General features: G+C 41.0%; 1 protein-coding gene across 1 annotated transcript; it reads left to right on the top strand.

The window, feature by feature from the left end:
- Positions 1-17,033: 17,033 nt before the first annotated feature.
- slc12a3 (solute carrier family 12 member 3) lies at positions 17,034-26,958 on the top strand. The gene is made up of 23 exons (XM_076732656.1): positions 17,034-17,104; positions 17,271-17,382; positions 17,486-17,596; positions 18,494-18,605; positions 18,841-18,971; positions 19,200-19,284; positions 19,814-19,974; positions 20,305-20,412; positions 20,609-20,732; positions 20,902-21,003; positions 21,189-21,344; positions 21,453-21,552; positions 22,187-22,298; positions 22,393-22,530; positions 23,590-23,696; positions 23,799-23,881; positions 24,096-24,173; positions 24,385-24,483; positions 25,216-25,327; positions 25,628-25,714; positions 26,212-26,344; positions 26,453-26,520; positions 26,817-26,958. The coding sequence occupies exons 2-23, from the start codon at positions 17,338-17,340 to the stop codon at positions 26,956-26,958; spliced, it is 2,394 nt and encodes a 797-aa protein (XP_076588771.1). The 5' UTR covers positions 17,034-17,104; positions 17,271-17,337.
- Positions 26,959-27,575: the final 617 nt, after the last annotated feature.

Below are 27,575 nucleotides of genomic sequence, written 5' to 3' on the forward strand. Positions count from 1 at the left end.
AATCCCATTAATCAAACAAGAAGTCATTCCCACACAGCACCTTCGGGAGTAAACACACAAATAAGTAAAAAACAAGAGAACAGCTTGAGGAGATCCATCATCATTAAGCCGAACGCTTGGTCTTCAGCTCATTGCAGTAGAAAGCATGACCGAGGCCGGAGTTCAATCTTTAATGCTCCTCTGGCTCGTCTTATTGTGACTGGTGTACCAAACACCACCTGTTAGAAGAGCATGCATGCAAATGAAGTTTTCAAACATCTGAAGGCATGGCTGGTAGCTTCTAAATCTTTTGACATGATTTCTCTTAAAACACTAGCAGTACTCTACAGGCAAATCTATTACTCCGAATAGGGATGTGAAAAGAACTGAAATAATGTTTTCACATTCTTGTGGTTGTTGCTTCACAAAGAGGCTTTGAACAAAGAGTTTCCAGCATGTCTGGTATGTCTGAAAACCACACTTTAGACACTGATGAAAACTAGGCTGTGTTAAGCTAAGAATTGATTAAAATTGACTAAACTCCAGATGCAGAACACAGACAAAGAAATAATTGGAGGGGTAAAAGCACTTTATTGGCACAAAAATATGGATAACGTTCACACACACACACACACACACACACACACACACACACACACAGTGGAAGAGCGGGTAGGTAGGTGCAGTTTTCTTCAGGTGGTGGACTGGAGCCGGGCAGAGGCAGCAGATTTGAAACACGAGGAGATGATCCTGACGGACAAAGGGAAACATTTTAGTCATAAAGACAAGGCAAACCCAAAGGCATAGTGCACAGCAATGTGGCCAGGCAGTGTTACCAGTCTGGGGAGAACAACAATCAGGTGAAGACTGGTGAGGGATCCAGGTTTTTATCCTGTGGTTGATGAGTGTGGACTGGCAGCAGCTGTGGTGGCTGATTGGCACGGGGAGCAGGTGTAGGTGAGCCGAGACTGCAGGGAAATGCCCAGTCCACCTATACACAGGGACAAACAGAGAAACTCACATGACACAGACATGTGGATTATGGCGAAGGAGCTGCACGTCAGAATTCAATAGACAGTCCCACTACTTTGTACTACAGGTGGCTTACTGAGTAACTTCTATTGAGCTGCATATGAATGCAGAATATGCAGGCATGGACATGATTTTGGAATGGGAAGCATTCTAGTTTTCTTTTTCAGTTTGGTCCTGGATGCTGTGTTTTCTAAGCCAACCTGCTCAGAGAAGGGTTATGAAAGGACAAAACAGAGTGCTGAATTTATATTTAGAGATAAAAACTTTGTGAACTGTTAAAAACAAGAATTATGGGTGTTAAAGTAAGTACAAAAGTAATCAGCTGTGTTCAGACTGAAGTGACTGAACAATTGTGTTAGTACAAAATAAATATATACTTCAAAGAAGTTTGAGAAATCTCAACAGAATGTTGAATTTATTGGTTGTTTCTAAAGCTTTCAGTCATATCTAATGACCTTCATCAATGGATAAAGTTGATCAGCTCAAGGGGGATACCCACATCCAACACCACCCATAAAACGGAAATGCTAATTATTTGTCCAAAGAAAATTAGAAATAAATTCTCTGATCTCACTCTGAACATAGCTGGTTCCACTAAGGCTTAGATTAGACCATTCCCTGGCTGGTGGTCTCATCTATGCTTGCTGCTAAAATACATTTTCACAAAAGTGCTGCAAGAATATCAACTAAAACTAAGTGGACTGTATTAATATAGTACTTTTCTAGTTTATCAACCAATCAAAGCCCTTTACAATACCAGCCAGCATTCACACACACACACACACACACACACACTCACACTCACACACACACACACACACACACACACACACACACATCAGCACAGCATTGGAAGCAATTTGTGGTTCAATATCTTGCTGAAGGACACTTTGACATGTAGACTGCAGGGGCCAGGGCTCAAACCACCGACCTTTTGATAAGTGGATGACCGCTCGACCACCTGAGCCACAGCCACTCCCTGTACATGTTTGATCTGACTTCGAGATTCTACTTCTAACTTCTAAAATATTACATGGACTTGCACCATCCTGCTTTTCACACCTAGTCTCTCCTCATATACCTGTTAGGACTCTTTGAAATGCAGTTCTCCTGACTATTCCAAAAATAAATAAAACATTATTACCTTCCCATACCAAACCCCTCTTCTTTCGAATTGTCTTCCAGCCCGTATTTGAAAAGCATGCTCAGTCGACTGACTATGAAAGTAAACTCAAAATATATTTGCTTGCATCAGTCTTCAATTATTTAGAGCAACCTCATTCAGTTTGCCCTAAAACTAGACAGCTGCTATCCAACTTAGACTCGGATGTACTGTATTCTACACTTACTACGCTTACGCTTATTACTGTTTTTATTGTATGTATTGTATGTCACATATTCCATAGTGTTTAATCTCACTTCTTTCCATTCTTGTGTGTTTTGCCCATTGCTGCTTTTATTCCACGTACAGCCCTTTGACACATTCTATGTGATACTGGGCTGTGATAAACTGTGACTCTGTGTTCTAAATTTAGAATTATATGAGACGAGAAATGTGCAGCAATGCAGCTCTACAGTGTCTCTGTTTTCCCTGAATTTTGACTGGCTACCAAATCTAAATTTAAACACTGTGCATGAGTGAAGGAGTTTTGATTTAATATGGGGCAGCTTAGCAGAAAAATGTCCTGCTGCAATGCAGCTTTTTACCTGGACAATCAATTCCTGGAGAATTCACATTGATCACATCCTTTCCAGGGGACAGATAAGCAGTGTTTGCTGGGGCAATCACATCTAGTGATCACAGCTGTGTGTGTGTGTGTGTGTGTGTGTGTGTGTGTGTGTGTGTGTGTGTGTGTGTGTGTGTGTGTGTTGGGGGTGGGGTGCTTTTGTCCTCTTGGCTGCATCAGCTCAACTCCTCATTAAAAATGCAAGATTGATAACACCTGAAAGCTTCCAGAGTTTTGGAAAGATTTCAGTCGGCACACTCTTTCTGAAGCTTGAATCTGTTTGGCTGGAGCAACAGGTGTGTTTACTTGTGGAATATGAAGAGCATCTGCCTCTGAGAGAAACCATACTCGACAGGAGAGCTCTACAAGCACAGTCCAGCTCAGCCCCAGTAACTGGATGGTTTGTCAGGACAGACTGTGAATACAGCTGTAGCGGTCATGGCTGCTGGGTTCCTAATTACAAGGTAACTAATTTCAGTGCAAAATTTAATTGTTTTTATGAAGTGCCTGATGTTTTATGTAATTTTATGCAAATGTCTGTGCTGTATGGTTCTGTCTTGACTGTAGTTTTGTATTTGCTGTTGTTTCATAGAATATTACTGGCTTTCTTATTGAGTGAGCTGGACTACTCCTCAGCTTTTCCAGGAGGTAAGTCTGATTCACATGTTGCTGTATTTTTGAGTATGGAGGTTTCTGATGCAATCATCCGGTTTTAGTGGAGTGTCTAAAGCATGTGTGAAATACTCAATCAGGGCTCTCATGTTGAGCAGATTTTCAAGTCATAGTACATCTCACAACTAAACATCATTCATGTTATTGAAAAACTCTAAATAGATTATTTTTAGCAGAAGTATTCACTCTTCAAAACCACCACATTCCACAGCATGGATAGCATCATCATGGATAAATGAAATAAAATCTTTTTAAATTAAAGAGCTGGGATTGAACAGTGGCCGACCTGCACTTTATCAAGAGATTGCAGATTTATGCAGTGAGATAATTTATAGTACAGCGACTGACGAACAAATCTAAAAATCCTGTTTATTGTGTTTATTGGTGGAACTTTTTAATGAATGTTTACAGCTGCTATAATCAAAATGTATTTTTTTTTATGACAACACTGGCTCAAATGACTGAGAGAAAGTTGTCATTCATAGCGATGAACCCACAGATCATCCTGCTCATTGTTGTGGTTTTACAGTGTGCAACTTCCATGTTTTGAATTACTCTGACTGCTCTCACTGGCTTTGCTTCTAGACGCAACACACAGTTGTTTTCGACCTTACAATCTGCTACCCTTCCATAAACAAACAACAGTTCACCTTAGTGATTCGGTGATGAAGAAAGTGGAGCATTTAACAACTAAAGCCACATGTTTCGCCTCAGGGGTTGATACATAAAGAGCTGAAAGTTAATATTGGACTTGCATTAATTAGGTGGTCAGAGACACACCTCCAGGCGACTACAGATATTGCTCCATATGTCCAAATAAGTCACTGTTTGCTATATCAACAAAAGCTGATAATGCCAGTGTTGTGTTTTTAGCTTTTTTTTATTACCCACAAGTGACCAAAAAAATCTGTTAATGCAGGTTTAAAGACAAAAATTATGCTTTACAGAGGAAGAGCAGAACTGCAAAATTTGAAGGCAAGCAAATTCATAGTTTGTACAAACTTGAGAGTAGCAATATCCATGCCAGCAGCTGCAGCACCAGGCACGATAGGTAGCATTAAGCTATACATAACATATTTGTTCTGTTTTTCTGTATGCTCCCTACACTGCTCCTTTGATCATGAAATTAAATTTCATAGTGCAGATAATTTGAGAATAATTAGCATAATTTCTGGCAACCTCCTTCCAGACCCTCTACATTTCATACACAACTAGCATTTTTTTTTTTTTTTTCTCAACTTTAAGTCAATATTCTTAACTATTTATGTTCTCCCATAGCCGGCAGTTATGTGTATCCTGATGCGTGGCAGGGTATAAGCAAGAAACCAGAGGGATATGCCAATTGGAATCGTCGCCCTCTCCAATACATCCGGGCACTGAGGCAGACGCACACAAAACTACAGCCCACAGTTCATGATCAAGTTCAGGGCCAGCCCTGGCAAAAGCCTCAGGGAAGTTCTTTGAAGGTCCATCAACCCAGCCTGTACCACCAAACTGAGAGCCCCTATCAGCCATGGTCTGATGTTGCCACCAAATCAACACAGGAAATGTCCCCATCCCAGCCTCCCCTGCAGAGCAACCATCCACCGCCCAAGCCCAGACACTTTGAATTCAACATAAAAGTTCCTTTTGCTGACGTCCTCGGCCAAATCGAAGAAACCAGTTCAACCATTAAAGGCTCTAATTTGATCAGTGGTGGAAGCGATGGTGTTGGTCACGATTCTCAATTATACAGGCCAAGCAGCGTTCAGATCTCCAGCACTTTCAATAGTGCTTCTGGGTCGGACAGTTTTTCAGACACTGGCTTTGCAGGAAAAACTGCCCATGAAGTTTCTAAGCCAAGCTTTCAACTCAGCTTATCTGTTCCAATTCCTTCTACTATTCCATCTTCAAAACCCTCCAGCAGCAGCAATGGTGGTTATCTTGCAAATTTACAAAGACCTGGAAATGATGGTTTTGTTCAGAATAGTTACATGGAGCCAGCAAAACCACAATCTAGCTCAGACCAGAGTAGATCAGAATGGACTTTCTCAAATCCTGCTCATAACGTGCAGCAACAAGCAGAACACCATAGTTATGATCCAGTTCAAACCAAATATACAGATAGAACACAGATTACCTTATCACCTGGGGATGCTAACCAGCATACAACTCCTACTGCGCAAATGAGCCACGGTAAAAGTCAAACCAAACAGAGTCTGGTATTTCCAGAGCCTTCAGCTCCATCCCTGCCAATCCCACAATATCCTCTACAGTCTGATTATGTTCCCAGTGGCTACTACAGTGCCCAAATAAACCCTTTGAGTAATGATTATGGAAAAGGTCAAAGTGGACAAACAGTTTCATCTGACCCAACAAATGTCCATCTCCCTTTGTCTCCATCACAGTATGAAAGAATTCCAAGTGGGCATCACAGTACTGGTCCTGTAAACCCCAGTGCCAACAACTATGGCCAACGTCAAACCTGGCAACCAGATGTTACTCCACTTACCTTTGATTCTGAACAGTATAACTATGGACAGTTTAAACCATCCTTTGAGCAGAATGTAGGCACTGTACGTCATGTGAGTCCTGTACAACCTTCACTTGCCACCGTTGCTCCATCCCAATATAAACTTCCATCATTCTATCAAGCTGCCACCACTAATTATGCTGGAGCAGGTAATCAGGTGCAGATGGGGCCAACAGATTTATCCTCATCTTCTCCTTATCAATACAGCAGAGATCAGAGTGGACAAGTTGCATTGCCTGATCATCCCAATGCTTTTGACCCTTCGCCAAATTTCCAGGGTCTGTCACGTGATTTTCAACCCCAAATGAGACTCCCTGAACATCACGCTAGCGGAGGACAACTGGATGGAAAACCCAAATACACAAAACTCTTTATTGATGTGGATGATGAAATAGACAGAGGCGATGGACAGCACAATTATTTTGCAGCTCCACAAACGCACTATGATGGTTAGTCTGGTACATGGACTGAGCAAAACATGGCATATAACTCCAACTAGCAATCTCAATTCAACTACAGCATAGCAAAGCTACAGTCTCTGGTTTCAGTGACCCAAGATCAACTGATCATCTGAGCTACTTAAATCTACTTATGAAAGTTATCCAAGCAACATACCTGAATCTTATAAGCCTGTCTACAACCAAAATCCCAGCATGGACCGTAAGGTAGGCCAGTGTGCATCTAATTCTGAAAAACAAATGGACAAAGAGCAAATACGAACTTGTGACACTGTTCCTGGACAGCCTTAATATGTGCCACATGTGGGGAGCTTAGTTAATTTGGCCAACAACAGTTGTCAGAACCGACCTTCCCAACCATGCAAGATGCTTTTCATCCCAGCAACAGGTTAATACTGTCGCAGCCAAATGCATCTACAGCAGCCTAAAAGTGACCAGAGCATTTAAAAAAAACTATGCCATCTCTGTTAATAGGATAAATCAGTTGAATGCATGCTGCCATAAGAATTCTGGTTGTAACAAAGTAATCTTTACCTGACTCCAAAATGCATGCTGTGTCAGGTGACATCAGCATTACTCCAAACCAATAAACATTCTACTTCCCTGCTTCAGCAAGCCTGTCTCAGCTGCCAACCCACCTGTGTCTCTTCCATTTTCCCAACGCACTCAGCAGTTCAATGCATCCATCACCCGTAACAACACTGACAAGGATATCAGCCAAGTCATTCAAAGGCCGCAAGCATCATTGTCAGCAAAAGCAGACTTAGTGCATCCTCCTTATCTGGACCTCCAGTTATATTGTTCAATGGGAACCTCTGCATGAGATTACTCAAAGAAATTCCTCCAAAACAACCCTATCCTCAACATTACCAGAAGACTGGTGGTGATGGAAAAACACTTCAGCAACAGGACCATAATCCACTGCAGTATCTATGTGGTAAAGGGATGGGCTGATGCCTGCATACACAGCAGCCATTGCTGCCATCAGGGTAAAGCAGACCAGCCACAGAGAAAGGGAGAACAGGTGGGTTGTACTCTTCAGACCTACTTTAGTGTTCTTGTTTAATGTGGAACCATTTAATATATTCACTTCTCTGGATCTCTTGGTATTATCTCATGGTGCCTAACTAATTTAAACATTTTCTCTCCAACAGACTGTGCAGTCTGGACTGAAGCAGCGCATGGAGGGTAATCTACAACCCACTTGTTTCCATTAGTGTCGAAGCTCTATCCTGTGCTTTGATTCTTTAAATTGTTGCTCTCCTTCTGTCAGAGTGTTTAAAGAAATGGATGAACATTTTGGGAAATATATAATACATACTCCCTTTGTTGCCAAGAGTTTGATTGGAAAATCAATACCACTCATGTTTGTAAAATGGCTAGACTGGCTCTCTACTGCTCACTGATAAATGCATATCTTGGTTGTTTCATCTGTATAAAATGACCACCTGTGGCTTACAGGGGGTTGTATGGAAGACAATTTTGTGGCCAGGTACAGTGACATCCTGAAGTCTTCACCAGCTGCTTGGCAACGTCAGTGATAAGAAGACTCCAGGAAGTTATTGTGATGGCCAAGATATAGGCAGTTATACCATGTAACCTTGCATAAGGGTGGTATTGATCTTCCCTTGTAACTCTTAGCAAGAGAGCAAAATAAGAATACACACCAAAGTGTTGAACTATTTGAAGACCACATTTCTACAGCTTTTTTCCATATCACAAATTGTACCTCAAGCTTCAGCCATAGCTTGATAAAATGGCCCCACATATTTTGATCTTTATCATCAACCATGTATCAACAAGCGAATACATTTATTTGGGTCAAATTAAATAAACTGTCACATCTGTCAAAACTTGATTGTGATGCATATGGGATTACATTCATGCCACAGTGTACAGTATAATTTGGCAGTCTCTTGCAAATAGCGAGGACGTGTGTTCAAAAGAATCTGTGATCAAAGGAGCTCCCCCTGTTTGAGGCAGTCTCACGAGTGAGGTGGGATCACTTCAAAGGATTCAACTACATAGTGGTTGGATCGCTGCCATTGCTTGTTTGCAGAGGTTACCTTCTGCAGTGTCACTTCTGGGTACTATTTACATAAACCAACAACAGCCTGGCTACGTTTGTTTTTCAGTGGATATTGGCACAAAACGAGAAGTTAGTCTGGTGTAGCCTTATTCTACACCTGTGCAGGTATCTGAGCAGATGTCCTTGAACAAGTTGATTATTTTTCAGTTTTGTTTATTTTTCAATTGAACCCTCAGCACAAAACTGCTGATTTTGACAGTTGTTAATCAGTACCTCAGTGACGTTTCATTTGATTTATCACCAGAGTGGGTTATATATATATAGATAGATAGATAGATAGATAGATAGATAGATAGATAGATGACCTCGCCTGTCAAGCTGATCAGTCTGTGATAAAGATGTTCCTGTTTCAAGATCTTAAAAAGTTTAAAAAAAAAAAAAAAAAGAAGAAGAAAGAATTAAGAGAAAAGAAATAACGCCAGTGATACTTGGATTGCACTGTTTTCTATCTTAGGCAAAAAATAGCTGCTGATTGAAGCTGTCCACAGGAAACAGACATTGTTTTTGAACCTGCAAATTGCTTTTTGCTCGTCAACTGCTGTGGGCATCAGAAGTCTGCCAAACACTTCAGGGGTGTTGAGGTAAAGGTTGGTGGCAGCCAAGTGTTATAAGTGCAAGGTTTGTGTGTGTTTTTTTTTTGTTTTGTTTTTTTCTCTAAATCTGGGTAAATGCACCTTTTTAACGTCAGTCTTTCTAAGGTGCATAAATGCATCTCATGAACTTCCTGGGAAACAATGTATCTCAAACAGTGAACTCATGCTTCAATTGTCGCTAAAAGTCGAAGCAGGAAAGTCATCTGTAAATATTACACTTTTCTGCCTCTTCTGCCAAATCCAGCTGTCACCACCTCTGTGATAGTCCAGTGGTTTGTGCTTTAGACTGTACCTTCACTGTCTTTAATGTTCTGTTTGAAAGTGAAATGCATCAAGAAAGGAATAATGCCATTTCATAGGGCTTTGGAAGACAGAGGTAGACAGTAAATAAAACCATTTAGTACTGGTAGCATTTGTTGTTGTAGATACTGATGATATATTTTCTCTGGACAGACATTCTGTATAGTATACTCTGAAAATGCCCTCTCTCTGGTGTTGCTGAGCACATGGCTACAAAACAGTGACTTCAAAGATAGGTTCACAATTTTTCAAGGCCATCTTAAAATGTTGAAACTTTTTCTTTGGTGTAATCATTCCTGTTTACAACCTCTCTGTGAATGTCAGCAAGACAAAAGAGTCAGATGAATTGCCATCCCCTCAGGGTCAACGTGATCCCGGTGGGGAGGTTGGACAGCTTCAGATACCTGTGTCTGCATCACAGAGGACTTATGGTTCTCTCACATGTTCACCTTGAAGAAAGCCCATCAGCATCTCTACCACCTCAGAAGCCTAAGGGACTTCAGGCTGCCCCTCAAGATGCTATTTTTATTTGTAATTGCTCCATTGAGAATGTCTTAACAGGCAGCATCACCACCTGGTTTGGGAACAGCACTCAGGGACTGCCTGGCCATGGTGAGGGTGGTGTGGTCAGCAGAAGGCACCATCAAATGCAGCTCTTAGCCCTATGAGATATTTACACCAGGAGGTGTGAGATGAGGGCTGAGATAATCATAAAAAGGAAAAGGGCTTTTTTAGTATATCTATATTTATGTATTATTGGCTATACAGGTGTGAGTTTCTGATAAGTGTGCAGGAACAGCCAAAGTCGTCTCCACCTGGAAAGAAGACTGAGGTCCTTTGGAGTATGTAGGACACTGTTGGCCTTGGATGTAATTTGTGAATTATTGAATAGTACACAAAACTTCCACAGAAAACCTGCACCAGCCCAGTGTTGGTAGAAGAGGCTAGATGTGTGTACCTCGTCTGATTGAGCCAGCCTCTGTCCCAGACATCCTGTCAGCTAATGTTGTCATTCCTTCATCACTGGCTGTAAGTCAGCATCCATTAACCGTCGGAGCCACCCCTGCATTTTCCCCAGCCACGCTCTCACCCCTCCTCTAATCGCTGCTAACATCAGCACAAGAATACTAACGGTGCCCACTAGGAGGACTCCAAGCTGACAGCTCAACAAAATAATAACTCTCACATTCTCTGGCAGCAACAATGGAGAACTGCCACCAGCACTTATTCTCAATATACATTTATTAGAGCAGCAGTAATAAAGGTGCTTTAGCTGGAATATCAAGGTAACGGTGAGGAGGGGACATTTGTATTTATGGTGAGAATTAATCAGGACAAAACTATCAGCCACTCTTTTATTCTACTCAAACACTGTGCAGTACAGTATATAGTATATACAGTACACATGGAGCTGTACACCTATCAAGATAGATTTCTACCAAAAACAAACCAACATAAAAAGTATAATCCACAAATATTTTTACAAGCCACAAGCAAACACCTCTCAGTTTGTGTTTTGTAAATCATCATTTGAATGAATGTAAAAAAAAAAAAAAAAAGTATATTCACAAATGTAAATACCAGATGTGTTTCCAATATTTACATTTACAAATCAAAAGCTTGGCTTGTGAACCGACAAATCTACATCTGTGTATAGATGCTCATCCATGATATACCTGTGTAATGTTTTTCCTTGTGTGGACTGACACACAAAGCTCCTTTTTCATTCATGCTACCTAATGCCCTGTGTGTGTTCAACTGATAAGCACCACTTTAAGAACTAGTGCAAATGTCAATAAATCGTCCAAATGCTAATGTTGTTGGTATTTCACTTCTGTCATCATGGTTTTTAACGTGTCTCTGCTCTGCCAGCTGCTTTCAGTGCTCCTCCTCAAGAGCCTCACAGGTCAGCTTGCTCTGTTTTCAGAGATGACTGTGTGCTGCTCAGCAGAGCAAAGGTGTTGATGTGAGCTCTTCTCCAAGCTTCTCTCTTTTTATTAGCCATGCTGGTCTCTTTGTCCTTTTCGCCGAGGAACTCCTTAAGCTGGCTGACGTCCTTCTGCCACCTCTCTTCCATTCTCTTCAGTCTGAGGGAGTCCATCCTCTCCTGAGCAGAGGCTCTCGTGCTCATAGTGGAGGCTCTGACAAAGAGAGATGATCTGCTCATTTCTTTTCTTTATGTCCCTCTTGGCCTTATCACACTCTTTCTTAACCTCTCTGCAGGAGTCTATGCCTGCTTCATACTTTTTCCCCAGGGCAGAGAGACAGTGGTGGAGAGAGCCAATTTCATCATCTCTCCGTCCAATCTCCTCTCTGGCCTTTTGGAGGTCTGCCTTGAGCCGTCTGTTGTCTTCCTCAGTGACAGACAGCATCTTCTGAATGATGCTCTTTTCATGAAGAAGCTGCTGAGCGTCCTTCTGGACCGCAATGTTGGCTGTGGCCCACAAATTTCCTTCCATTTCCTTGCTCTCATCCTCCCTCTGTCTCCTGATGTCCTGTATTGTTCTGCTGAACATCTGTGCAGAATGAGCGGCTTTATGACTGAAATATGAGAAATTGGCCTTTCCAAGTGGTCATTTTATGTAAACAATTGATTGACAGAAAATGTGCTGTATGGTGATATGTAGCCTATTGTCATCTGGATATGAAATGACCTGTATCAGGATATGAAAGTTTGGTCATATGGCACAACACTATTAGCAAAGGCAGCATTTCAAAGTAGATAAAGAGTTACGTATACCAGCAAGACATTACATTTTGGTGAAACTATCAGTAAAAAAATTGAATTATTTCTTAATCTAGGTAACTAGTAACTGTAATTAATAACTACTTCTCAGTGCCGAGCACAACACTGTTCCTTTCACAGAGTAGGAAGCCTGTTTTCCTCACAGAAAAAGATTCATCTGTTAAGAATAAATGTGACAAATGTGATAAATGTGAGTGGAAACCTGTCACATTTACACACAAGTCTGATCAGAAACTCTACTGTGACCATTAAACAGATCCTTTATTGATTGTATGTGAAGTCTAAAACTGTAAATCATCAAGTAAATACTATAAATCATGGAATACTCTATACCAAGTAAATACTGTACATCATGACTTAAAGCCCTGTACATGTGATAGATCCTTTGTCTGTGTGGACACAGCAGTCTTCTTCAGTCTGTCAGTGCAGTGGTGAGTAAAATGTGTCCAGTGTCTCCTGGTTGGAACGTCTTACCCTGCTGGGTCCTCTCTCTCTTCTTACCATTGTCGTTGTTATTCACAATGGATCCAAGCTGAAACCACTGAACACAGATATCGTATCGTACTCCATGAGTGACAGATGATTTTCTTTGACCACAGAAACGGTTCTTAGGTCAACTGGTGGGTTGATGGAAAGGAGTTTCTGATGTCTTGGCTCTGGCCAGCATATATATATATACATACAGTCAACATTCTGGAATAGATTTGTCATCAATTATCACATCATTATGACAATAAATCCATCATGACAACCCAACATTCTTCTGTAGACTCTCAATCAGGAAACAAAATGGCTGAGTCGGTTTTATTGATCATGTCGGTTGTTTGTCTGTGAAAATAATTGCAATCTAAAGAAATCCTGTGTGTGTGTGTGTGTGTGTGTGTGTGTGTGTGTGTGTGTGTGTGTGAAGCCCTGTGTTTTGTGCATGCATGGGTATGTGCACACCCTTACCTGGAGGCCGTAGCTTTGTATTCAGAGCTGTGATGAAATGTACAATGTTGTGTGTGTGTGCGTGCGTGCATGCGTGTGTGTGTTGGTTAAGCATTGCTGTAAATGACTGTGTAAGCTAAGGTCTCGGACAATTAAGCAGTGGGACCCATTAGTGCATTGTAGTTTAACATGAAAGGATACAGCAGTGATCGTAAATTTGCATAAAACATAATAGCACGCAACAACCACAGAGAGAGGCGATGGTAGGATATATGTGAACCTCTGTTGAAGGACAACAAGCTATCTGAGTTTGTTTCGAGTTTTCAGGTTATTTGAATCCAGCTATTCAACCTCAAGGGTGCTCACAGCTGCAGAGGTAGACATTTAGTAATATCTGAAAAGTGAAAAAGCAGTTCAGACTAATGAGCCTGCACCTCTCATTGAAAATTGTCTTTTACAGTAATCAAGGACACATTGTAACTGTGCTTTTCAAGTGCAGCCACAAATTTTGGCTGTTGGTCAAAGCTTGTGAACATGAAATAAATTAATTGATAATACTCAGAATTTTCACATCAGGTGAAACGGCTCAGCCTGTGTGAATGAGATGTCTTCTGTAGCTCTCGAGGAGCTTTGCCAAGTATGAAAAAATACGCATGATAAGGTCATAGTGATGACTTCATGTCGACGTATGTTTATGAACAAATGACGCAGCCCTTGAGCACCCGTGGTAATTATGGGGGTTTATTATTGTAACCATGATGACAAAGGTCCCCTACCCTTAAGATAAGAGTCAGCCACTATGTTTCTTTAACTTTAATAAAGTACTTATTTTAAGGTCTCAGAAGTGGACCTGTCTTTGTGGTCCACCTCTGATATGATGAAGTGTAGCTGATGCCATGTTAAGTGAAGACAAAGACGTATTGTCTATGGAACATAGTGCAGCGTACTGCTGCCATCATGATGAGAAACAAATATTTGTTACTCATTTCAACTAGATCCTTTTCACTTTAAATGGTGATGACAAAATTTCACAGTAGTACTAAGTACCAAATTCTGCCATATAACAAGAAACGTGTTATAACAGCATATCATTTTCATCTTTTTCGGTTGTTTTATCTTGTTGTGTGATGAAACTGTCATTATTATAAATATCAAAACATTTTCTTTTATAAGGAGAAACTGAATGAATTAAGTGTTTTTTTTTTTTGTTTCCATTAAGGCAGCAATACGCTGTCATAAGGAAGGTCCTTGTGTTGCAACAGTCAAGGTTGTTTTACAGTTCAGTCTGTGTGTGTAATGATGCTGTTTACAACTTACATTCTAACTAAAAAATCCCCTCGAGTGATTAATGATTAATACTTGTGGTTATATAACCTGAAACAAAATGCACCTTCCTGCAAACTGATCTATACCCAAGAAGAAAAAACAAGAACAAACATGTATGTCTGACATAATATGAAGTGGAGGTCTCTAAGAAAACACCTCAGTCCAGTTAAGTCTCTTTCAGCTTTTCAGGATCATTTTCTAAATGTTTATTTATTAAGTGAAATGGTGTATTTCCTGGGTAAGCTCAGGCCAGAAGCCTTTTTTGGTTGACCCTGTAATGGGAAATTGTCAATGTCATGTTAAATAGTTCATGTAATGAGTCTTGTTTGACTGCTCACTGAACCAGCCTTCTTACATAGCCTCAGGCTCTTCCTGCTTTTTTGAGTTCAAATATGAAACCAGCCCTCATATTAAAGCCTCCTTAAACTACAGAATGGCTCCATCACCTTGACTGACTGGCGAAGACAAATCAGCTGTTGAAGAAAAACATTTTGTACAAAACTGCACCAAGAAAGTGACTGTCTTAGCTGTCTGATTACAATCCACTTAAATAGAGAAAATTCTGCCATTCTGAATGGAGTTACCAGAGTTACCCAGACCTCCGCTGTCAGGAGCCCATGGGAAAGCAACACCTGGAGGTTGTGATGAGTCTGGTTATTATCAGTGTTATGGTGACAGGAGCAGCGTAGCATCTCGCGGATCTGATGCTCTAACTGGCTATGAGACTCTGGATGCTCCACCGCATTATGACTTCTACGCCAATACAGAGGTGTGGGGCCGACGGAGGCGCTTCAGACCATCTCTATACCAGCTTCATGCAAGCCCTGAGGTAGGAATATCTGCTTTTTCTCAGCCAGTATGGTTCTTACTGCTAGGGAAATGCAGGTTGAATAGATGTTGCACAATCAAAGTGCATTTTTGCCTCTTATTTCCACTGAATATGTTTGAAATGGTCTGAAACAAACCTTGATCCTGTCATCTATTTGCCCTGTTTACCATGCCCCAATTAGCAAGTTTATATATATATATATATATATATATATATATATATATATATATATATATATATATATATATGTGTGTGTGTGTGTGTGTGTGTGTGTGTATATATATATATATATATATGTGTGTGTGTGTGTGTGTGTGTGTATATGTATATGTAAACTTGGAAAAGGAAAAGTGTCACTGTAGTCCTAGTCCTGTTATGACAGTAGTTTTTGTTTCCCTGTGATAGAATGTTAAGTTGACGTGGTCATTTTTATGTTAAAGCAGTTTCATGACCCTTTTTTTTTTTTTTTTCATTCTTGACATTTATTGACATTTGCAAATGGTATTTTTCTTGAAACGCCATGAAATTCTTCTATCAAATATAAACTCAAATGTAATAACTCTGTACATGCCAAATTGATTTGTATTACTCTTCATAACTGTTTCAAAGTCTGCACTCTCTGGCGATGATATCAGTCTCTCAGCAGCTCCGGGCAAAATTGAGTTCATTTCAGAAGGAATTTTTTATGTGGATCACAATAAATTCCTCGCAGTTTGACATAAAAAAAAACTGTCTGAACTCTTGTCCGAAATGAGGGTTTAAAGATAATGTGGTATGCTGCACTGATTGTAAAGTCCTTGGTGATTGATGATTTGCGGCTATAATAATGAAAGTTACTTGGCTTTACATGACTAGGATGACTCAAGACCCCCCTTGTATGAGGAGACAACAGGTGGACAGATGGAAGGAGGAGACAGCTCTGGGGAGGACGAGGAGGAGCAGAAGGAGCCACCAACTGAACCAACTCGCTTTGGCTGGGTACAAGGTGTCATGGTAGGTAGAGTTGAACCAGTGCACTGTTGGTCGATGTTTGTGAGCTGCTCATTGGCAATCTATTAATACACGTTGTTCTCGTTGCAGTGAACTTTGCCTTAGTTAGCTCTAGTGTTACTGCTTCCTTATAAAAGACACACGGCACTGTATCAGACATTACTAACATATATCAAACATCTGTGCATAACTCTTCATATTACCTAAGCGTTACCACTGACTCACTGACCCAACTATTTCCATGCAAGAACATCGATATATAACAATGTAGCAAAAACCCTGGACAGTTAGTGACACTTTTGTTCTTACTTTCCTCAATAAATGGCAACCATGGTATGATAAATGTCAGAGATAAAAAGATTGTGCTTATGATAAATAAAATACAGTTAATGTAAGGGAATGATTGTGGTTAGGGTTTATGCAAACACAAACGTTAACTGAAGGTCTGTGGACAGGAAGCAATCTGCGGCCTCCTGTTTGAAAGTCAGACGCCCATCCTTCACCCTCACCTCAGTACATAAAGCTGCTTCCTGCATTGTCACTGAACTTGGATGTAAATTGTGTGGAATCGTGCAGTCCAGTCAGGTCTGTCTTTTTACAGATCCGTTGCATGTTAAATATCTGGGGTGTGATCTTGTACCTGAGGCTTCCTTGGATCACTGCTCAGGCAGGTATAGGTATGTCCAACAAAGCCTTTGTTCATTCTCTTTTCAAATGCTTGATCCATGCAACATATTTTCATATTGCTTAGAGAGTTGAGTCTACGAAAGTTGAGACTCACTTTCATTCTTACTCTCTTTCTCATTGTGCCTTTGTATCAGGTCTGACCTGGGTGATTATCCTGCTATCCTCTTGTATAACTGGGATCACTGGTCTCTCAACCTCAGCCATCGCTACCAACGGAAAGGTCAAAGGAGGTCTGTTCATTCAGTGATACGTGCAACAACCTCAAAAAACATATAGAATGTAGCTGACATTTTGCCAGTGATTCCTAAAATGATGACCATATTAGAATAAAATAAATGCCCCTCACTGTACCCCCCTGCCTCTTGTCTTCAGGTGGGACCTACTTCCTGATCAGTCGCAGCCTTGGCCCAGAGCTGGGAGGGTCCATTGGTCTGATCTTTGCTTTTGCCAATGCCGTAGCTGTGGCCATGCACACTGTGGGCTTCGCTGAGACTGTCACAGACCTCATGCGTGTAAGCAGGATGCTGTGTGTTAATATATACGCAGGGAGCAGCTGTTACAATGATACCTTCAGGTTTATACACACCTGAAACGTCTGTGAACTTTCTTCCTCAGGAAAACGGAGCTGTCATGGTGGACCAAATCAACGACATCCGCATCATCGGCATCATCACTGTCACATGCCTACTAGGTATCTCAATGGCTGGCATGGCATGGGAGTCAAAGGTTAGATCAAACAAACATGTGAGGCCATGGTAAAGTGCCATCATGGTACACAAGTGGTTGGGAATTTAAAATATACATACAGAAGAGAATTCATCTGATGCACTGAATATGGCTGCAAAAGCTAATTTTGAGAAATACACTGATTTGCTTTCTTGCCAAGAGTTAGATGATCAGATCAATACCATTCTCATTTCTGTACCTATAATATAAAACTGGAGCCACCAGTCAATTAGCGTAGGTTAGCATAAAGACTGGAAGAAGGAGGAAAGCTGGTCCTGCTCTATCCACAAAGGTAAAATGCACTTCTAATATCTAATATTACATCATGGGACCTATGACTTCCTGGTGTTGTGACCTCTGTTACTTCTGTGACGTTCAACAAGACCTCAGAGGTTCACTGGCCCAGGAAGTAGTTCCAGTATGTTCCTTAAAACCACCATTTGTTTTTTACATTTCTGTTTGACTACGAATAAAACAAACAAGATGATGGTACTTAGCGAACAGACATTGGAGTGGTATCAGTTTTCTCTTCTCTTGGCTAGAAAGAGAGAAAGTGTATGTCCCAAAATGTCAAATAACTCATTTAATTGAGTGATCAGAAATATCACAAGCATGTTTTTCTTTCATTTGGATGTATACTGTATTGGAGACTGTCTCAGCATTTGTTTTAGATACAAAATCATTAAATATTAAGTATGGTTTCAGGTGATAAGTAACTGTGCTTGTCTTTGAGCTTGTCTGATGATGCTTGTTTTAAGCGTGCTAGGTAGTAAGCATGTCCACACTAGTTAGCGTGATAAATCCAAGTTCATTTATTAATGTGGTGAGAGACAGTAGCTTGTTGTTGCATGTAAATGTCTGTCTACGTCTGTTTACCGTAAACTCTGCCCTCCACAGGCCCAGATTCTGTTCTTCCTGGTCATCATGGTGTCATTTGCCAGTTACATTGTTGGAACAATCATTCCTGCTTCACCAGACAAACAGGCCAAGGGTTTCTATAGTTACAAAGGTGAATATTGCTGCTCAGGACGTCAGATCAGAGATTCTTGAATGCCGTGCATGAAAAGTTTCCATTGTCATTATATGACAGGATATGTGAGTTGTGTTGGTTTTTACACAAATGGAAGATCACCAATCTTAAAAATAAACCATTTTGCTATGATTTCAGTGTCATAAGATAGATTCTTTCAGAGTTATGGTCTCCAGTGAGCTCTCCAGTAAACTGACTATTTAACCTTCAACAGCGAATATATTTACCTCCAATTTTGTGCCCAACTGGCGAGGGCAAGAGGGCAGCTTCTTTGGCATGTTCTCCATTTTTTTCCCTTCTGCCACGGGCATCCTGGCAGGAGCTAACATCTCTGGAGATCTGAAGGTACATTAGTTTCTTTATTTCCCTGCCTAACTCTTGTTATGTGAAACCCTTCTTCAGAGAGCATCATGCATTATTCTCAGCGGTACATAAACCTGCCTGCTCGTTTCACACACCTCTCTGTTCCTGCACATATACACACATAAACTTTGATGAATATATTTGGAAATGTATAACTCAATTATACTTTGAAAAGCTTTATGTTCATTTCATTTGTCATCTGCTTCTCAGAATCCCACAGTGGCCATCCCCAGAGGAACCCTGATGGCAATATTCTGGACCACCATCTCATACATCATCATCTCTGCTACCATTGGTATTATATGTCCATATTGTTCAGGAAATCTGTAATTAGACTGCTTCATACTCATAGTTGAGGAGTTGGTCTTTGCCACGGTCTCACTTGAAATTATCTTGCAAAATTCTGCATTTACCATTTAAAGTCACTTATTGAATATTTGTAAATATTCTTAACAAGACTATGTTCCATTGTGCATGAGCATATTAAAGTATATTTTACTGTACTGAATTGAAACATTTAAATAGAATTTGTATATGGATATGTTCCCATAATATCAACATGCAAACAGGTAAATCCTCCAAAACAGGAAATGTCATTTATCCCCCAAAAACTCAATTTGGACATTAGTTTTATTTCTACCATTAACAAGTGCCAAAATAATTATGTTATGATAACATGGAACATCTAATTATGTTCAGGATTACTATGTGTTTCATTCTATCATTCATTTTTGGGATTGGAGGTTGAATGATCTGGTGTGTTTGCCTTTGTACTGCATGTTTATTGATGTATCTTGTTTCCATGTGTGTTTGACTCCACCCAGGATCCTGTGTGGTGCGAGATGCGTCTGGCCTGTTGAACGACACTCTGTCACCGTCCACATCCAGCGAGGACTGCATCGGTTTAGCTTGTCAATATGGCTGGGATTTCACCGAGTGTATCAACAATAACACGTGCACCTACGGCATCAGTAACTACTATCAGGTCAGTGCACTCACGCACTCACAAAACACAATATGAGTGAAATGTGTTTTGTTACCGCCCTCTGTTCCTCAGCGGGAAGCTTTGCTAGACATTGTTTTCAGACTAAATCACAGTGAGGCCGCAAAGCACAAGCCGACTCCTTACATGGTTTCCGGGTAATGTAATCCCAAACATTTACCAAAGCATGAAGCCGCTTTGCCAGCTGTTTGTTCAAAGACATTTTGTTGTTCTACATTAGTAATTCAGTCTCTCTCTGTATATTAATCAGTTGCATTAACAGTGGGTAACAGACATGAGCTTATTAACTGAACAGGACATTTCTGTCTCCAGTCAATGAGCTTGGTGTCAGCCTTCGCCCCTCTCATCACTGCTGGTATATTTGGAGCAACACTGTCCTCTGCTTTGGCCTGCCTGGTGTCAGCTCCCAAAGTCTTCCAGGTAGATGCACACACACACATACAGAGAGAGAGAGAGAGAGAGAGAGAGAGAGAGACTAAGCAATATTGTGTTCATATTTTATTTCTTTTCATATTTCGGTACAGCTTCTTTCCATCTGCCTGTGCCTATTAAAGCACACGCTTTTTCAGCTGTAACAAAGAAATCGTTGATTTTCTGTCATTTATGTTCCTTGTAGTGTCTGTGTAAGGACAAGCTCTACCCTCTCATCGGCTTCTTTGGCAAAGGTTACGGCAAGAATGATGAACCGCTCAGAAGCTACCTGCTGACGTACATCATCGCTGTCTGCTTCATTCTCATTGGTGAGTCTTTGAGGAGAACCCCTGATCCCTGTGGAATTACAGTAGGAATTTTAGCAATTATAGTCTAAATGGAAATGAGAATGTTCATTAGGTTTCACATCATGAAACTCTTCAGGATTATAACTTTAAAAGCAAACATGAACGCAAACGTGCCTTTTCTCTCCACCAGCTGAGCTGAACACCATCGCACCCATCATCTCCAACTTCTTCCTCTGCTCCTACTCTCTGATCAACTTCAGCTGCTTCCATGCCTCAATCACCAACTCACCAGGTATAAAAAACACAGAAACAACACATTTGGATTTTCATTGTGGACAGATGATGACTAATTAAATACAAGACTTGCAATGCAAAGAAAAAAAAAAACAAATGGCAGAATTCCTGGTTGATAGGGAGAGTGTGTGGAAATTTTTGTGTCTATGATATCAACACATGCATATGTGTGTGTGTCTCCAGGATGGCGTCCGTCCTTCAGGTTCTACAGTAAGTGGCTGTCGTTGCTGGGCGCTGTGTGTTGTGTGGTTATCATGTTCCTGCTGACGTGGTGGGCAGCACTCATTGCCTTTGGCATTGTCTTCTTCCTTTTGGGATACACGCTCTACAAGAAGCCTGGTAAGCTCACACACATACAGTCAGACTTCACAAACGGTGTTGTGTCACACATCAAACAGCAGTCCTTCTCTACTCCATTTTAACTGTGCTGCTCTCCTCTGGGCTTAGCTGTAAACTGGGGCTCCTCAGTGCAGGCGAGCTCCTACAACATCGCTCTGAACCAGTGTGTCGGCCTCAACCATGTGGAGGACCATGTCAAGAACTACAGGCCAGTGACAGGACGTGATAACACACCTAGAGCTTGTCTTCCATAGCTAATCATTAATTTAGAAGGTCAATGGGAGTCAGAACAAATCTAACTGTCATTCTTTATCTTAGCTTTCCATTGCTTGGTGGTCATATAATGAAGAAGTAGCTTGCTTTAGTGGGCTCTACCATTAAAACATCCGTTTTAATCATAAAATCTGAAACCTTTTATTGTGGTCTCTCTCCTAAAGGAGTGGTTTGACTTTTTTGGAAAATGCTTTTTTATTATTAAGCAACGTACAGCAGATGGTTAGCATTGCTTAGCATAAAGATTTGAAACAGGGGGAAACAGGTAGCCTGGAGTCAACAAACAGCAAACTGACTTGGTAACAGTAGCAGTATGCTTTAACAGTGGACTTAAAGTTAGTGAAGTAACTTGAAAATAGTCTTTGTGAACTGTGACATCAAGTTGCTCAAATGTCAAGATCATGTCCAAGTCCTGATCAGTCTCATTTATGTCCACAGTAAAAACACCAAACAGGTCGGAGAAGCAAATACAATTTTGTAAAGATCAACAAAGGTGTAGATGTGTCTGCAGGAGCTTTGGACTAAACTGCTTAGCATCTACTGTAACTGTGCCTTCGCTCACCTTTCAGACCCCAGTGTTTGGTGCTAACTGGTCCTCCCAGCAGTCGTCCAGCTCTGGTGGATCTCGTCAGCTGTTTTACAAAGACTCTCAGTCTTATGATGTGTGCCAATGTAGTCACTGTGAGCACAACTCAAAGATCAAACATCTTTTTAGATATTTCAAACTGTCAGGATGTTTTTTTAGGTTGAGGACTGAAATCATTATCCATTCCAGGATGGTCTCTCCCCATCAGCAGTGGAAAAGGCAAGCAGCGACAGTCATGTTACCTGGTTGAACCAGCGGAAAGTAAAGTCATTCTACAGAGGTGTGGTGGCTGCAGAGCTAAGATCAGGAGTCAACATACTGCTCCAGGTCAGATTTACACCTCAGCTGTTCTATTCTCTCCTCCTGAACTGTCTCCATCAGCTGAACTTTAGTGGGGCCTGTCTGACAAAGCCAGCTCTCTGTGGGATTAACTCTGGCTTTTCAGAAAGAAGAACCAGGCTTTGCACAGGATTACAGATCAAAACATAGAAAGAAGCACCTCCTGCCCAATCAGCTGTGGTGAAAAAGGCCCTACAGGACCTTAGAATGGACAAAGTCCTGCAGTCATATTAAAGTGACAGGTACAACAGAGAAGAGTGGCTTTGTTACAATCTGGTAAAGAGCCTTTGCTTTGGATGGCAATCCATTATACTGGACATGCAGTCAAGGTGTTTCCCACATGATCTCTATAGCAGGTCAATAGTTTGAAGTAGTGAATGTTAATGGGTGGCTAATCAAACCTTGTTTCATTCAAGTATCAAGTCAACACATTTCCACTATCTACATTACTATCAACAGCACAATTAGCATGACTGTTAATGTTCAATCTCATGTATAAAAATGAAAAAATGTTCTGACTGTTTAACATGTTCAAATGCCAACTGTGTATTAAAGCCTTTTTGAAAAATGTGCACAAATTTGTGACATCATAACACCATTAAGTATTTGCAGCTGTATGATTTCCATGTGTTTCTGTTGCTTCTTTTCATACTCTGGTGCTGTACATAGATCCTGTAGCATTTACCTTGCTGAATCATTACTTTTTACAGCTGCAACGAATTCATTTTCCAGCAGGAATGATTTTGTCTAATCTCATTAAATGTGCTGCTTTTGATCTGTCGATGCTGTTAACCGATGTTTCCGTAGGTATCATCATATATGAAATATTCCACTCCTGATCTGACGGCGTTGCATCAGTGGCTTCTTTCATGTGCACAAGTTCATAATTGGATTGATAATGAGCTATCAGAGCCAGCTGGTCACCTGCTGTGTGAGATCAGTTATCCAGAACTGTTCGGTTCGGGGAGCTGAAGTTGCTTTGGAGACAGGCCTGACTCCTCTCTTCTTCTTCTTCTTCTTCCTCTGGTTGTGTTGACTGTCCACTAGGGGGCAGGTTTGGGTCGTATTAAGCCAAACGTTTTACTGATGGGTTTCAAGACAGACTGGCGCAGTGACACACCTCAGGCTGCACACAGTTACATTGGAATACTGCAGTGAGTACAGAGGGGATTAATAAACTTCATTCAGTGTGTGTATACCTTTGAACTACACTGTATAAGCTCAGATAATCAAAAAATGCCCAACATGTGTTTCAGTGATGCATTTGACCTGCAGTACGGTGTGTGCGTGCTGAGAATGAGGGAGGGACTGGATGCCTCTCATCCATCTCAATCACATGGTGAGAGCCTTGTTTCAAATTAGAGTGCACTGAGAGCAAATTAACTTTATACCATCAATGATCTCTGACTGCTGCTGCAGCTACACTGTCAGTTGGTGTGGAGGTAACAAGGGGTGTAGTGGGAACAGCTGTCCAGATTCATCCATCATCATCTGAGGTTCGGACTTCAAGTGAATCCATATACATAAAGTAAATTGCTCTGTTTTCATTTCAGTTAATCCGGGCTTCGACGGAGGACCAGAGTGTATAAACTCCATCTCTGCCCCTTCCAGAATTAAAACAAGCACTAGCTGTATGTATATGCATGATCATGTCATTAGGATTCATTGCTTTTACATATCATGGCAGTTTTTATAGAATCTTGAGTAAATTTAGCCTGAGCTGCTGTTGAATCTGGAAACATTAAAGCTAGAAATGGTACAGAAATGTTTAACGAGTTTGAAGTGAAATACCCAGAAATGAATGGATGTCATTAGAAATAAATATTTTCTGTCTGTTTGCAGCGACAGTCTCCATTGAAGTGGAACCTCAGCCAAGCACAGTGTTCCAGAAAAAACAAGGAAACAAGACCATTGACATATACTGGCTGTCTGATGATGGAGGTCTGATCATCTCCATCTGTCTATCACATTCAACATTGTGATTAGTTGTTCCTTTATGGGTTGAGAAAATGAGCTGGAAAATGCATCGACACAAAGCTGAAAACAGGCTTTTTTCTGAGCTCATGAAAAGTTGACTTTTAAGAGATACATGGTTCTCACAGGACAGCGATGCTACAAATATATGATGATCTTATAGAATATGATGCGTTACTGCAGATTAAACTACCCAACAGTGTATTAAGTAGCTCAAATGAGCTCAACCTACAGCAATAAAATGCAACATGTACATTAACGCAGCAGTAATGTTAATTCAAAATCATCAGAAATGATAGTAAAGCATTGACAGGAAGCATTTTATTGCACAGTGAGTACTTTTACTTTCCATGCTATAAGTACATTTTGCCGATAATACGTACATACTGTTACTTATGGTTTTGAATGCAGGACTTGTAGTGGAGCGCCTTCTTTCATGTGCACAAGTTCAGAATTGGATTGATAAAGAGTTAGCAGAGCCAGTTGCTGTTAGATCAGTTAGGCTCTCTCTGAGGTGTCTGACTTCACTGAACCTGAGGGAGAAACAGGCCTGACTCCTCTCTTCTTGTTCTCATGTTGTTGACTGTCCACTAGGAGGCAGGGTTGGGTCGTGTTAAGCCAAATGTTCTGGCAAATTAACTCTATCTGTCTATGTGTGTGTGTGTGTGTGTGTGTGTGTGTTTTGGTTGGGGCTACAAGGTCTGATCCTGCTGCTGCCCTACCTGCTGACTCGGAGGAAACGATGGGCCAGATGTAAGGTCCGAGTGTTCGTGGGAGGAGAACCAGACAAGAGGGAGGAGCAGAGAGAGGAGTAAGCGACTGGATTACTTCCCTTATAATTCAATGACGTATCCAATTAGCAAAGGCCTTTTTCACAGCACAAAGTTTGACTAGTATAGCAGGACATGGAGGGAAAACAACAGGTGTAAAGACATTAATGACTCCTGTTCATTTAAACCTGCTAGCAAACAACTGCCAGCAGATCCAGCAGCTTTTCCTGCTCACTTTAAATGTCTTTCCTGATTGAAAAACTATTGCTGTGGTTACAAGTATGAGACTCAGTGAAAATTTGAAACCTTTTGTACACTATGGATTTACATTCTCTTTCCAGGGTGCTGACACTGATCAAGAGGTTCCGTCTTGGTTTTCATGATGTTGAAGTGCTTCCTGACATCTACCAGAACCCCCAGCCTGGAAAGTATGGCCGCCAAAGCTTGCTTAATGTATGAGAATGAAAGTGCAAAGTTCTGGGAAAAAGATCTGTCATCATGCAATTCCACATGTGATCAGATATGAGTTGGTCTTGCCAGCTGGGCTAAAGCATAGAACACCAGAGGCCAGCAGAGCTGCAGGCTGACTGTTTGTTAACACAGAAACACAAGGGCCCTGCTTTATGACCTGATCATGAGGCCCTGTCATGGAAAGGTTCTCTGTGTCAGATCTTGTTTTAACCTTCATTATTTCAGTTTTGTACTTATATGATGCAAATTCCCAAGTGAATGGGGAATATGTAAAGAGGAAAGAGATGAACACGATCCCATCAGCTCATTTTTGCCCCAGGACATTTACTGTAGATTGCTTCAATTTGAGGATCAGCATAAACTACATGGTACTTGGAGAGCATAAAGGCCCTCTGCGACACAACATTATTTAAGTTGCGCTTATTTGGTTTACTTTATTACCTGTGTGTTTCAGTGTCCAGCAGTTTGAGAATATGCTGCGTCGCTTCAGGCTGGTTACAAACCCCAAACAGGACTCTGAGCCACCAAGACAGGAGGAAGAGCCCTGGATGATCACTGACCAGGATTTAGAGAGGAACAAGGCCAAGGTCACACATCCTGAATCACATTTGCATACAGCACCTATAGAATCTCTGAGGAGGAAATAATCAAAACCTTTTTTTCTCTGTCTTGACATTGCAAACTGTGGACTTCAGTCTCTCCGACAGATCCGTCTAAATGAGGTTCTGCAGGATTACTCCAGAGATGCTGCTCTGATTGTTACGTGAGTACAGTAATTCTTCTCTTTAGGTCACGGGAGTGCGACTTTATTAGAGGGTAGACAATGTCAGAGTAAACAGAGCTGAGCTGTGTAATTACATGGCACCGTAACAGCAGCACTCACAGTCAGTGACTCTGGATTCTTAGCTCGTCTGTCATTTTAAGCCTGACAGCAAACACAGACTAAGTTCTATCACTTTGCTTTTAGAGGCATTAACTTGTGGATGTTTGGAAGTCATTATTAGTACCTGTCCACCTTACTAAACTTTGTTTGCTGTGACTCTGTATTTCTCCTGGCAGCACAATGCCAGTGGGGAGGACAGGAGTGTGTCCCAGTGCTCTCTACCTGGCGTGGCTGGACTTCTTGTCACGTGATCTGAGACCTCCAGTCCTGTTGGTCAGAGGAAACCAGGAAAACGTCCTCACCTTCTACTGCCAGTGAAATGTCTTTTTATGTAGCCTAAACATACTGAACGACAACTTTTAACTCATTAACATTCTGACAATTTCATCTTTATTGACTGATCAGTGCCTTGCTGCTTTTTAATTCAACATTTATACATTTTAGAGGGGCTGCAGAAGTGAATCACTCCAGGGAATTTACATGAATGATTTAAGTTATATTTATCAAAATGAATTAATTTGCACATGATCTTTTTGCTTCTTTTCTTTAAATGTGTTCCACAAATTAATTATTAATTTTCACGATTACACTGTGTGTGTGAGTTAATGTTGACTGTCATTTTAAATTTTAAGAAAATGCTGAATAAACATGTAGTTGATTCTATTTGTTGTATCTTTATGTACACGGCGGCTTAGGACAGCATAGCTGCCATAGTATCTGGCCTGCTGAAGCAGCCCTGAATCCTTCTCCCATAGCAGACAGAAGGGGACAATAACATCTGGCTATTCCAGCAGATTACTGTTGTGCATCAGATTCTACAGACTTCACCTTCATCAGTTTGCCACACCACAATGTATCATCCCTGTATCTCGGATCATTGTTTTGACATGCTACAATCAAAGTAGTGAAACCCTGATCTTAATTCCATCTGCCAA

The sequence above is a fragment of the Chaetodon auriga genome, chromosome 6 (assembly GCF_051107435.1).
Source record: "Chaetodon auriga isolate fChaAug3 chromosome 6, fChaAug3.hap1, whole genome shotgun sequence".
NCBI lineage: Eukaryota > Metazoa > Chordata > Actinopteri > Chaetodontiformes > Chaetodontidae > Chaetodon > Chaetodon auriga.

What these genes read in the sequence shown, in the direction of transcription:
- slc12a3 (XM_076732656.1), top strand. Translation starts at nt 17,338, where the DNA reads ATGCACACTGTGGGCTTCGCTGAGACTGTCACAGACCTCATGCGT. An exon ending in ACATCTCTGGAGATCTGAAG is followed by an intron (nt 18,972 to 19,199) that starts GTACATTAGTTT and finishes TCTGCTTCTCAG; the next exon opens with AATCCCACAGTGGCCATCCC. An exon ending in GCATCAGTAACTACTATCAG is followed by an intron (nt 19,975 to 20,304) that starts GTCAGTGCACTC and finishes TTCTGTCTCCAG; the next exon opens with TCAATGAGCTTGGTGTCAGC.